The 13,000-nt window shown below is 47.0% G+C and overlaps 1 protein-coding gene across 18 annotated transcripts in view; it reads left to right on the top strand.

Annotated features, from left to right (window-relative positions):
• ERI3 (ERI1 exoribonuclease family member 3) overlaps positions 1-13,000 on the top strand; it is a 126,363-nt gene that overhangs the window by 36,491 nt on the left and 76,872 nt on the right. For 17 of the 18 annotated variants that reach the window (XR_006742204.1, XR_004989074.1, XM_036444430.2 and 14 more), the window contains 2 exons: positions 4,199-4,258; positions 8,574-8,665. Coding sequence is in view for 16 of the 18 variants with exons in the window: in XM_036444430.2 (XP_036300323.1) it covers positions 4,199-4,258; positions 8,574-8,665 (152 nt within the window). In the remaining 2 variants the exon portion in view is untranslated. Of the gene's footprint in view, positions 1-4,198; positions 4,259-7,561; positions 7,624-8,573; positions 8,666-13,000 lie in introns of those variants that run through there. The other variant, XM_036444431.2, reaches the window with a different exon arrangement.

The following is a 13,000-nucleotide window of genomic DNA, read 5'->3' as shown; positions in this document are numbered from 1 at the left end:
ACATAACACTGATCATTTACATTCAACTGTAATTATTTATCTTGTCTCCCCACTAAACTCAGTGAGCAGAAACTAGATCTGATCCATCTTTGTCCCATCATTAGGGCCCAGTACCAACCAAACACTTAATACATGTTCCTTAAATGGATTAATATTGTCAAGGAGTTATTCGACCACACCTTGCCTCTCCTAGAGTAACTGTACTGCTGACTTGCTTTTTTGAGAAGTAAAATCTTTGGAAAACCTTGGGTCATCTAAATATTGCCCTGTCTCCATACCATATGGAACCGCTCTGCAGAGAGAGGCATGGACACAGGATGGGGGCCATTGTTCTCAGACCTCATCCAACCTGGCAGTAATTGCCCTTCCAGCTAGAGGGACCCTTTCATTAGTAAGTGAGGAACAATCCCAAAGCTCCTGGTTGTGCCTAAGCAGCTCTTCTGGTAGGATTTTCTATCATGCACAAGTTCTTAAGAACTCTGGCGTGTGTGTGTGTGTGTGTGTACACACAAATCACACATGAGTACACACATGAATACACATGAGCACATGCTAGTATTGAGGAGAAGGAGATAGGCTCAGTACTGCCAGGAGGAAGAGGGATTCTGCTTCGGGTGAGTCTGTAGCCCACATACAGACACTCTATCTCTCTGTGTAATGAACATGTTACTGGCCTTGAGGTCCTTTCTTACTTTCAGTTGATAGCCTGGAGACATGGTTCTGACAGGGGTGGGATGGGATATATTTCATTCCTTCCCAAGCCCTATCCCTATCACTAGATTCTGCTCCAGCTCATTAGATCTCTGACACCAGCAGCTGGACTGCCACACAGTCCCTGACCATGGGCAGTCATTGTCATTGTCATTGTCGTGGAAAAAAAACAAAACTAGAAAAATACCCATTTTGCTAAATGCCAGTAAAGGGCTTTGTCTTTCACCTGTACTTATAAAGGGTGAGATTTATTGGTCTTTTTGTCTGAGGACAAAGAGTGGGTCTGATTATCAGATTGCACACCATAGACAAGTGCTTATGTAATCAACAAACTGTCTTGGTGTCAGAATACGATTGTGTTGGAGATAAACTGTGAAAGGAGAAAGTGCTGGATGCTGACATACTATTGGCACCAAGTGTCTTGGGCTGCTTCCTGCAGTTGCTAGTGTTTGCGATGAAGCCAGCTCATTCCTGGACAAAGCCCTTGTGTGGGTAGGGAATCTCAGTAACCAGCCATGTTATCAGTCAGGGTCAAAAGCCCCTCGCCTTGTGGTTCCCGAGTCTGGAGAAGCGGGAGTTAATCTGTAATCCCTCAGTGAAAGGAGCCACAGAACACACATTAATTCTTCCTCTCACCTCTCCTGCTTTAAGTGGTTAAGGTCTTTGAGCTCTGTTTAGCCTGTGAGCTCTGGTTCTCAGCTCAATAAGACTTGGCTTTGGTCTAGTATCTTTCATTGTGAGGATGCAAAAGCTTTTTTACAAATATATATTAACCCAAGTGGAAATGAGCTTAAACTGTAGCATGAAAGATTTAAGTTATGCCTAAGGTAGGATTTCTCAGTAATTATTCTATTAAATTGTCTCTTGTCTCTCTCCCTCATAGCTTGTGGTCTAAGTCTTACAGGTGTCTTCCTGGTTGTCAGTATCAGGCAGAGGGACTAACTTTCTTAATTTCACTCCCTCTTCAGCCAGTGCCTTGGCAGAGCTGAAAAGATAATAGTCCATCCTTGAAGGAATTAATAACACAGGCGAATGAGGCCTCCCCCTGGAAGACTGCCTCTAGTTGAACCTAGAGCTCAAGCCTCTGAGTCTCTGGGGCTGAGCCAAGTCCTTTGGGAAGTCAGCTGTAAGCTGTCTTGCTGGACCACAAGTGTGGTATGGGAAGCATCAAGACAGAGGGAGTTAAGCTTACTAGGTTCTTCTCAAACTGGTAATTCTAGGATCACTGACCACTGGAGAGAGTTTGAGAAAGCCCCAGAATCCTAGAGCCCCCTCCCCCACCTCCACGGTGGAAAGAGGTGGGCCTAATCTGTAGAAGCTCCCTCAGAGCAGCGCCTGGTTTTCCTTTTTGGTAGAGTGATTTTTCTCTCCCAAGCCAGGGGTTTTCCTAGGGCCCAGAGCAAATGCTTCTGGGGTACACAGATGCTGACCCAAGTTCCATCTCCAAGGAGGGAGGGTTCTTGGCAAGGGTGCCATTGGTTTCCTGTGTGTCCGGAAGCCTTTTGGCATTGAGCTCATCTGAGTGACCCTTGGTGGGAGCCAAGAGAAGGAGTAGCCCTCCCTTGTCCCAGAAACTCAGACCAGAAATGAGACTGGCCCGCAGACCCTGCAGCTTTCCAAGAAGTAAGAATGGCTGTGGGCCCTCTCCCAGGAGAGTCCTGACCCAGAGCTCTAAGTTTGGGGATGGAGCTCGGTCCTGGAAGAACTAAGCAGGAGAGAAGCTGGGCCAGGAAGGGCAGTGGTGGGTACATGGGCAGTAGGCGGTCATCTGGATATGGAACTGGAGTTGGTAACAGGACTACTCTGGACTCTGGCCCCTGTATGCCGAGGTAAAACATGGCAACTGCCTGCTCAGTGTGTGGCTCTGGAAGGTGTACATGCTTTGGGTGGTATCGGGGCTGGGCATAGGAAAGGGCTGCCAAAAAGAACACAGATCCAGTGAAGGCTTTCATGTTTTCCTCTTCTGCTGACTCCCTAGTTCCTAGAATGGGGCCAGCGCAGTGTAGGCTCTCCATGAATAGTCGTTGACTAAATCAGAGGAGTCTTAGCACTCCAGGATTAAAGCTGCTGACCCTGGCTCGTCTCCTCCCTGCCCCCAGCCCTCAGTAGACCATCTGTTCTTCTCCTTGGCTCAGCCCTCCCTCTGCTGGGCAATTCTCTGGTCTCTCAAGCAAGGAAAGGGTGTGGAGGTGCCAGCCGGGTGGGCATGCTGTGGGTTAAAGCCTTTTGAAACAACAGTGTAGTTAATCTTTCTAATTTATTTTCCTTTTAGACCATGGGAAGTCTGTAGGCAGCAGCTGTTACCCAATTAAAATACAGATTAATATAAAAACAGTTTCTGGAATATAAAATAGAGTGGCTGTGTCCTTACACTTCCTTAAAATACCACCTAATAATGACTTGATGAACTACAGAAACCCACCTAGAGGAACTCAGCGTTCTTAAAATGAAAATTTCTTCCCTGAAAGGTGTGTATTACCATTCCGTGTAAGTCACTGTGAGAAAATAACCTTCCCTCTTAGTGCCAGCGGTTTCTGTGAGTTGGGTATTTGGTATTCATTAAATGTAATTATAGTTTAATTGGAGTTTAATCTGCACCCCCAACACTTAAAGAAAAATAAAAAGAAGTATCCAAGCAAACCTTCGATGCTCCTGTCTCTGGAAGTAGCCAGGGGCACAGTGGGCATGGTGATTTCCAGCTGAGTCCTGTTCTGTGGATGCAGACCTTCTGCCTCACGTCCTTGAGGTGATATGTTCTAGTCTGCGCTTGAGGGTTTTTTGTTTTTTGTTTTACTACAAAACAAAACACAACAAAACAAAGCAGTAAGCTCGTTTTAACCTAAGCCTGCCCTCGGTGAGCATAGTCCCGTGAGTCAGAAGTTCTCTAGACCAGGTTTGTACCTTAGGCCTTTTTGCCTGAGTTTCCCCATCAGTTAAAGGTGCCTGTTTCCTGCTTGGCTAGTTGGTATTGAGGCTCCAGGTACACAGGGTGAAGGGTGGAGCTTGTGGGACCTCCACTGCTGTTAGATGGGGAAATGCTGGACATCGAGGCCCAGAGAAGGGGTGGACTTGAAACCAAGTGTGCCTGTCCTATGTGATTATTGCCTAAGTCTGACAGAAGCTTCTGTGAAGCTTGGAGGTGATTTACTTTAGACTGAAATTAGTGAGGAGTCATTGAGCCTATAGAACACAAAAGACATGTAAAATCTTTTTTCTTTTTTTTCCTCTTGCAAATGAAAGCTGAAACAGGTATGAGACATACCTTGTGATCAGCAGGGAGATGTGGATCTATTTCAGGGCCAGGATATTGTTGGGAAGTTTACGGTGTGTCCTGGGGCTTGATTCCCAAAGCTTCTGCCAGGTTCTCAGCCTAAAGCAGTGCAGGGCAGAGTTCTTTACAGTAGGAGGATAAAAACAGGAAGAAAAGGAAAAACAGAAACTCTAGCTTCGAGTTTTTCATTCATGGGCTCTTTCTCTTTCCTTTCAGCTCACCGGGATTATTCAAGCCATGGTGGACGGTCAGCCAAGCCTGCAGCAAGTGTTGGAGGTAGGTTGAATGACCTTTAATTCCTGACCTCTGATCTCTTCCCGCTGCCTTTCTCTCCCGCCCCTCCTGAGAATGTGGCTGTGTAATTTGACTATGATTATGGCTTGATTAGAATAACATTTGCTGTCACATCAGTGACATGCTGTTGAGGGTATTGAACCATTGATCTGTCATCTCCAGCTGTTCCCGTCAGGGTTACTGACAAGATGTCCGAGTGTTGCCAGGAGGCTGGCAAAGAGCCCCCACCCTTTCCAGTGCTGGCCAGTACTGGCCGGCCTGCGCTGGGCACGTTGGGTTGGAGGGGGGCTGAGCTGTGGCACTGTGGGACTGGCCCCGGGGACTAGAGGTGTTTTTGTTTAGCTTTAGCGTTGGCTTCTTGTGGCATGTGAGCACTTCATTAACTCACCCAGAACTCCCCATCGATGGCTTTTGTTTGCTGTCGGCTCCTCCAGGAGGTGCGGCTGGGCCCGCCTGCCCCACTGCAGCTTGCTGCTGGACGCATTGTGCTTGTCGGGTGCAGAGGCTGTACTGGGTAATGATTCCTAATCAGAATAATTACAACAATTGCTTGTGTGAGGAAAATCAAATTAAAGGCTTTAGAACCCTTGGCAGAGACCACACTTCTAGGATGTTCTCCTCGGGGAGCTGGAAAAGGTTAGGATGCCGCTTCTTGTGCTCCAGCCTAAGGGAAGGAGGAAGGGCAGTGCTCTGCCTCAGCTTGTCTCCCAGCTCCCCTCTGCCTAGGGGTTTTCAGAGAGGGAGACGGTCCCTCTCCCAGGTCCCACACCCACTCCCTTCTCTCTAGGGAGCAGGGAGAAGATTTCCCTAGGTGCTTTATTTATCTTTAAGACCAAAGCACTCAAAGCTGAGCCCCTATCAAAGCACAGGAGAAAGCAGACTATGTGGGGAAGAGCAGGGCACATCTGCATTGGAGGTAGTTAGCATAGAGGCAGGAGGGTGGTGGCAGGAGAGGGAGGAAGAGCTGTCTATTTAGCCAAGAAGACCTGTCCCACGGGGGAGAGAAGGGCAGACTGAATTTCCTGAGCTCCGCAGGATGGAACCAGAGCCAGAGAGCCAGGTTTTGGCTTAGCCAGTGGCAGAGTGCTTTTTGTCCCCGACAGTGTGCAAGCCCAGGCTCTGACCATCAGGCTCTGGGCAAGGAGAGGCTTAGGGTACCTAAAGAAGGCTATGAGAAGATGAGCTCTGAGGTGCCTCCCAACCCTATTGTCCCTCTTTTTAACAATTTTTAAGCATATTTTTTATTGATTTCAAAGAGAAAGGGAGAGAGAGAGAAATATCAATGAAGAGAGAGAATCATTAATTGGTTGCCTACTGCACACCACCTACTGGAGATCAAGCCTGCAACCCAGGAATGTGCCCTTGACTAGAATTGAACTCTGGACCCTTCAGTCCACAGGCCAAATCTCTATCGACTGAGCAAAACTATCGAGGGTTTGTTCCTCTTTTTTTGACAGAAGATTCACTCTTATGTCTGAGGGGCCTCCTCATCATGGACTGCTCCCAGGCTCAAGGAGAAAGAAGGGACCTCTCCTTCCTTCTGTCATAGCCTGCATCCCCAGATAGGGCCTGCTCCCGAGGGAGGGTATAACACAGGCAGCTTGTCCCTGGGACGTCCCTGTTTGGTTGGGGTCTTGGGAGGAAGATGCTTGTTCTGGGCTAGTACCAAACCAGGACTGGTGGGGTTAAGATAATTTTTTCTGTCAGTGGTGCCAGTTGAGGGGAAGATGTGTCTTCAGGAGGCCAGCCCTGGAGAAGAATGCTCAGAGGATTCTAAGTCTCCCCCAGGAAGCTGCTCTTGCTACTTCACACTTTGTGGGGAAGAGGGAAGATTTCTGGCATCAGCCTGAATAGGGAGTCCAGATAAGGAGACTAGACCAGATTATAGAGCTAAAGAGCTAATTTTTTCTCTTACCCAGGCCCTAAGCAGGTAGTTAGCTAGGTGTTTGCCTGCCTCATTTGTTCTTTTTATTTTTATTTTTTACTTAGTTCATTTGGCCTCTTTCCACCTCTCTTGTCCAGCCTAGAGCCATTAGAGCCAGCAGGGAGAGAGAGGATACAGGAGTGAATGGTGGTCATTCCCTCATCCCAAGACAGGGCCAGTGGATGAACTTTCTAGGCTCCTGAAAACCCATCCATCCACATAGCCATCCACACATTCATGCCCCGCCCATCCACTCATCTATTTACCCATCCATAATCTACCCATCAACCCATCCATCTGTCCATCTGACTTAGGTGTTCTAAGTAGGCTCAGGCTGGGTTCCTTTAGACTAGGGGTGTCGAACTCAATCAGAGAAGGGGCCAAAATCTAAAATCCAGCCTAAATCACGGGCCGAATGGTTTACTGAACAGTCATAAACTGTCATTGTGATGGAAACGCAGCGGAGTGCAGTGATGACAGCGCGGTGCAGGCCACATTGCAAGGCCTGGCGGGACGGATTTGGCCCACGGGCCTTGTGTTTGACACATGTGCTTTAGACCTTGGGTAGCTGGAGGGGGGTCTGTCCTTAACCTAGCATCCCGCCTCAATTCCTGTTCCTTCTTTCCATGCACTGTGGGCTGGGGTCACATTACTCCCTACTCATATTCAATCCGAAAATATATGGGTTAGAGATTACCGCAGTGAATAAGACAGATAAGAGTCCCTGCCTTCATGGTGCTTATAGTCTGGTAAGGAAGGCTGACATTAAACAGATAATTGCTTCTCAAATACACAATGATTGGGCATGTGCCTTTATCTTTAGTATTCTTTTCTCCGTTCCACCCTGTCAAGCAAACCCAACTTCTAATTCAAGTACCTTCTTTTAAATTTTTTTTTTTTTTTTTTTTTTTTTTTTAGAGAGAGAGGAAGGAAGGAAAAGGGATAGAGAGATAGAAACATCAATGAGAGAGAAACATCATTGATTGGCTGCCTCCTGCATGCCTTCTACTGGGGATCGAGCCTGCAACCCGGGCATGTGCCCTGACCAGGAATCGAACCAGTGACCTCTTGGTACATGGATCAGTGCTTAACCACTTAGTCACACTGGCCAGGCTCATTATCTTCTTTCTGAAACCTTTCTGACTCCTTTCTCTATAAATGGTAGAGCTAGCCACTTCCTCCATTTGGTCCTGTAGCATTCTGGTCACTTTTTTATTAATGCATCTATTACATTGTGTTATGATGATCTGCCTCTCTCCCCTTCTTAGTCTACTGTCTATTTTGTATAAGCACTTAAATACATTATTGCATTTAATTCTCAAAACAATCTGTAAGGGGAGTCATCCTACCTCATTTTACAGACGAAGGGAACTGAAGTTCAGAGGGGTTAAATGACTTTTAAATGACTCCCCATCAATGACAGCCAAGATATTGAAGAGCCAAGGTTAGAACCCATATGTGTCTGACTTTCAATTCTGCATTTCTGACTACTATGCCATATAGCCTTTAAAAACAATCCTCCTATGTGAGTGGAGTGGTGGTATGATCTGCTGCCCATGCCTGGGATCATCTGAAAAATAGGCGATGCTTCATGAATTCTTGATAATAATTCTGTCATTATACACTGATTTTAGTATTTGTACTTCCATTGTGAGTGCAAATAATAAAACCATGAAAGGGATGAAGGGAGAACTAGACTCAAAGTGTGTTTAGGAGCAATTTCTTTCCCTACCTAGGAATTGTGCTCAGCCTTCAAAAGAATCTGCTGAATTTTAATCATCAACGAGGAGAGGAGAAATACCAAGTTTGGGGCTGATTATGAGCTTGCTCCCGCCCAACAAAGGGGCTTCTTCTGCTAGAGTCATGGTGGAAATTAACTTCACTTTCACTTGGGGAATAACCAAATTCATAAGTTTGGTTAATAAACATTTGGTGGGAGGGTCAAGTGAATAAGCGAATGAATGAACCTATGGGTTGAGTCCCTGCTTGGGGATCCAGCCCGTTCTCATGGCCCAGGACAGCCCATGTCCATGCTAGACTCTGCCTCTGAGGACCAAAGGTATTTGGATTGACCTGCTAGGATCTCTCCTTATCCTGTCTAGGGTAAGTAACAGGGGTGTGGGGAACCCTCTTACCCTCATCCCAAACACTCTTGTCTTGTGGGATCTTCCCACAGGGATTGTCCTGCAAGTGCCTCTGTAGTTCTCAGCCAAGGCTGAGAGCCCAGAGCAGAGCCATGGCTGGATAAGATTACAATTTCCTCCTGCTCTGATTACCAGCAGCTTATCTGCGTTTCACTGTTGTGGCTCTTCATGTACTCAGTGGCGGTGGGGGAAAGAAAAATCTCATCTATTCTTGTTGTGTACTTTTCAGAGGGTCGATGAGTGGATGGCGAAGGAAGGCCTCTTAGATCCAAACGTCAAGTCCATTTTTGTCACCTGTGGAGACTGGGACTTAAAAATCATGTGAGTATGAGAGGGGCAACTTTGCTGGCAGGGTTTTGAATCTGTGGGACCAGTTCTTGCCTTTCACAGAAATAAATGCCCAAACCTATAGGATAGCTGGACCAGGAGTCCCTGGATTTGGGGGGCTTCCAGGATAAGAAGAGGCTTGAGAGCCCTGCCTGCCTCTGGGACAGCTGTTTTTGCCAGGTGTCACTACTTAGGACAGCCCTTCAGATGCAGGGCTACATGTCATTGCCCTGGGAGGAAGAAGTTAAAAGAGGGAATGTAAAGCCGAAACTGGTTTTGTTCAGTGGATAGAGCGTCAGCCTGCGCACTGAAAAGTCCTGGGTTCGATTCCGATCAAGGGCATGTACCTTGGTTGCGGGCACATCCCCAGTAGGGGGTGTGAAAGAGGCAGCTGATCGATGATTCTCTCTCATCGATGTTTCTAACTCTCTATCCCTCTATCTTCCTCTCTGTAAAAAATCAATATATATTAAAAAAAACAAAAACAAAGAGGGAATAGTAACTCATTTTATAACCATAGGTACTCTTATTTCTATTTTTATAGATAAGAAGATAAGAGAAAAAAGAGGTAAACTAACTAGCCCAAGACACTCAGGGGCAGGATTCAAACCAGGCAACCTATCTCCAGGGCCCTTTCTCTTAACTATTATACTGTGTTATCCTTCCCCCCCCCCCCCACACACACACACACCCCGGGCTCTCCCTGCCTTCCCCCCCACCCCTTATCTGGGATAGGCCCTGATGATCCAACTGAGAGCCAAGTGTAGAATGAGAGAGGGCTGCTTCTAGTCACCAGTCTCCTCTGTTCTCCTTTGTCCCATTGCTTTTTCTCCTTTGTCTCCTGATTCTGGAAGACAAAACTGGTTCCTTTGCTGGGCTGACACTTCTGACTCTTGTCTGTCCTCATGGATACCTGGCTTCAGACAGCCCTCAGGGAATTAATGTGGTGTGGAGGTGGTAGGGGCATTGTTTGCTGAGGACTGATAGAATCAATAACTCTGTGTTCTTTGTGACTGATGGAGGTGGCAAGCATTTGTGTGTGTGTGTGTGTGTGTGTGTGTGAGAGAGAGAGAGAGAGAGAGAGAGAGAGAGTGTGAGTTTATATATGAGCATACACACGCATGCACCTATGCTTTTGAGCATAGCATGGGATATTGGTGTGTGTGTGTGTGTGTGTGTGTGTGTGTGTGAGAGAGAGAGAGAGAGAGAGAGAGAGAGAGAGAGAGAGAGAGAGAGAGAGAGTTTATATATGAGCATACACACGCATGCACCTATGCTTTTGAGCATAGCATGGGATATTGGTGGGGAGTTGGAAATAGTGGTTCTGGAGTGATATTTCCTACCAAATCAGGCATTGTTTTCTCACCAAGGTCCTTTTTATGCCTTTTGGATACTGGGCAAAGCTATGCACCCAGCTTGATGGGTGTCAGGCCTGCAATTGGATACCAACTCTCTAGGTGAGACAGGAGGAAGAAGAACAAGCCCAGGTCACATAAACACCCACACACCTCATCTCCCACATCCCTTGGGTCATGTACACACACTGGCTTCACACTCCAGGTGTGCACACACAGCTCCCACAGCGCCAGGGGATCTCTGTGCTCCCCGATAACACTCATCAGTCAGGGCAATTATACAGGCTGGGCTGGTATGAATCGTAGGCGGGCTCCATGGAGAAAGGAAGAGGAAGGCTGTTGTTCTTGTTTAAGGTATCCTGGCAGCTTTGAGCACTTGAAGGAGAGAAGGACTTGCGTGGAGCTCCATAGCACAGGAGAAGCTATTTGGGGTCGGGCAGAGTGCAGGCTAATACTGGACTGAGGCTCCTGTGGTCCAGTCCAGAGGCCTGGTTCCTCCAGGTAGCCTCCCAGGGCTCCCACTCTTTTAGTGGTTTTCTACTTGTCTTTGGCATGTTCATGTCATACAACCCACATTTCAGAATCTCTTGTGTTGATTGTGACTGGCATGTACATACATAGGGTGGGGCAAAAGTAGGTTTACAGCTGTTTGTGTGGGAAATAAAACTGTAATTAGTAACAATATAAGAACAAACTCTGTGTCTCATGTTCTCGCAGTATGAACAGCTACTTTTGCCCCATCCTATATGTGCATATGAAAACATTCCTGGGCATGAGGTAGGGGACTACATGGCTGGGCCTCCTGGGCGTGAAGTCTGGCCCACTTCGGCCTGCAGTAGCAGTTCAGCCATTGGCATGGTGGGCCCTGGCAGATTCAGGTGACTCCAGAGGCTGCTCTGGGGCTTTACAAGCAATGATGTAATCAAGAAGATGTGATCTAGTTTGGGGATTGGGTTGTTCAATCTAAGCATATATGAAAGGGAACCACTTTTTTATGAGTACATAGCCATATGTCATTCGGTCCTCCTATCTTCCTTGGTAGGAGGTAGTATCACTTTAAAGCTGAAATGAACACACAAAACAAAATTAAAAACTGAGGCTCAAATTGGTAAAGACTCACAGCTAGATAGAATTGAATTCTGAGACCGTATAACGTCCAAAAAGAAAAAAGGGGTTAGGTAGACTGGGGGCACTGGTTTGGGTTTGGACTGGGAAAGCCAGTGAAGCTCTGAAGATTGTGCAGGAGGAAGCAGATGTCAGGTGCCAGGGCCTGGGGGGAGGAGAGCACTGTGCTGCCTTTTAGAAGCAGGATTCCGAGTAACTGCTGGCAAGGCTCTTAATTAAATGTGTAACAAAATAAAAACAGCGAGAGAGGAAACCTAAGTAGTGCTGCGTGACAGCGCACAGCTTATCGGCATTCCTGGAACCTCGTCAGATGGCTCGTCAGAGCCCGCACCTTTTCATGCGCCTGGTAAAGGCTGATGATGAGCCTGACAAGGGTGGTGTTAGACTGACACCCACAACTTGTTAGTATGTGGCTTACTTCTTATTTTGACATCCATTTTCAGATTTAACTAACGCTAAGGAATTCAGCAAATATTTCCATTTCCCACTCTAGTTTCCGAGAGACATGGCTCCGCATTGCTGTCCTCCCTCTCTCCCAGCCCCCGCTTCCCCCAGCCAGCTTCATGTCACTTTTGTTGGAAAGGGCCTGATTAGTGAAGCACTGAGAAATGGGAACTGAAGTGGCAGCAGAAATCCCACCGGAGAAAAGAAATCTCCCATCCTGACAAAATCATTTTGTGTCCATCTTTTGTCAAAATAGGATGAGTTGATACTTCAGGTTTGTGTGGGCTTGGATCCTGTAGTCACAGATCCTGCTTAGGCGGGTGTTAATTTAGTTGAGTGCTGATTTAATTTTCTTTCTAAACATGTTTAAGATACAACACTTGTTCTGGCATTGGTCCCTGGTAGCTTGCGTTCACTACCTGAAGCTCTTAATGGGGTTTAATGCTCTTTCACCAGCTTTCTCTCTTCTCTTCTTACACAGGCAGGGATGTCTCTATAAAGGGGTTCCATCTTTGGCGTGGTGGGAGAGTAGGGCTGGTGTAGATTGGGGAGGGGCCACCATTAAGGAACTCAGATTTTAGCCTTCAGCTTAAAGATCTGGATTCACCAACTGAACAGCACTGAGTGGCCGAAAAGCTAGACCAGAGTCTTTCCCAGTGGCCTGTGAGTCTAAGAAGAGGGGCAGATCAGGAAGAGAGAAGGGTAGGGTTAAGAGTGAGAATGGAGGGGTAGGGAAGAGCTGACACAAAGGAAGGCCTGGCCCGCAGTGCAGTCTGGGAAGAGGACCTTTGGAGAGGATCCATATAATCAGACTCTGCTCCACTAGGGCTGCTCAGAGCCTGCTGCAAGGACCCTCACCTAGCTCAGCCTCAGCTCTGGAATTGAAAGTGTCAATGCTGGGCTGCCTTCCTCTTGAGGGTGCATACTATACCTTTCTGATGGTGCCTGTGCAGTTGTGACCTGGAACACTTCAGGTTTTAGAAAGTGGAGATCAAAAGATATTTGTTCAGATTGCTCAGTTTTATTTGGGGGACATAAACTCAGTGGGGACTATTGAAGTGCCTCAGGGCTGCAGTCAAGTGGCCAACACTATTGAAGAGCTACAGGCACCTGGAGTGAAGTCCCATAGTGATGGAACCACACACCTGGGAGGGAACTGGGACAGGGACTGCCCTGTGTGTGTGTTTTGGGGGAAGTGTAGGATATAGACAAAAGGTTAGGACTTCTTGGCATCATTCAGCCGAATTGACCACTTCATCCTTCTTGAAATGCGCTATATCTTTACTTTTCTGTCTCCCTTTCCTCTGGCTTTTCCTTCCCAGTGTTGTATGTGGATGCTTTTTTCCTTTTTCTTACATTTTGTTTCTTAAATATTGGTAATTCTTTTATCTCTGTCCTAGCTGTT

This window comes from Pipistrellus kuhlii, unplaced genomic scaffold, assembly GCF_014108245.1.
Source record: "Pipistrellus kuhlii isolate mPipKuh1 unplaced genomic scaffold, mPipKuh1.p scaffold_m20_p_2, whole genome shotgun sequence".
In the NCBI taxonomy this organism is placed as follows: domain Eukaryota; kingdom Metazoa; phylum Chordata; class Mammalia; order Chiroptera; family Vespertilionidae; genus Pipistrellus; species Pipistrellus kuhlii.
This window is presented reverse-complemented; position numbering and strand designations above follow the sequence as displayed.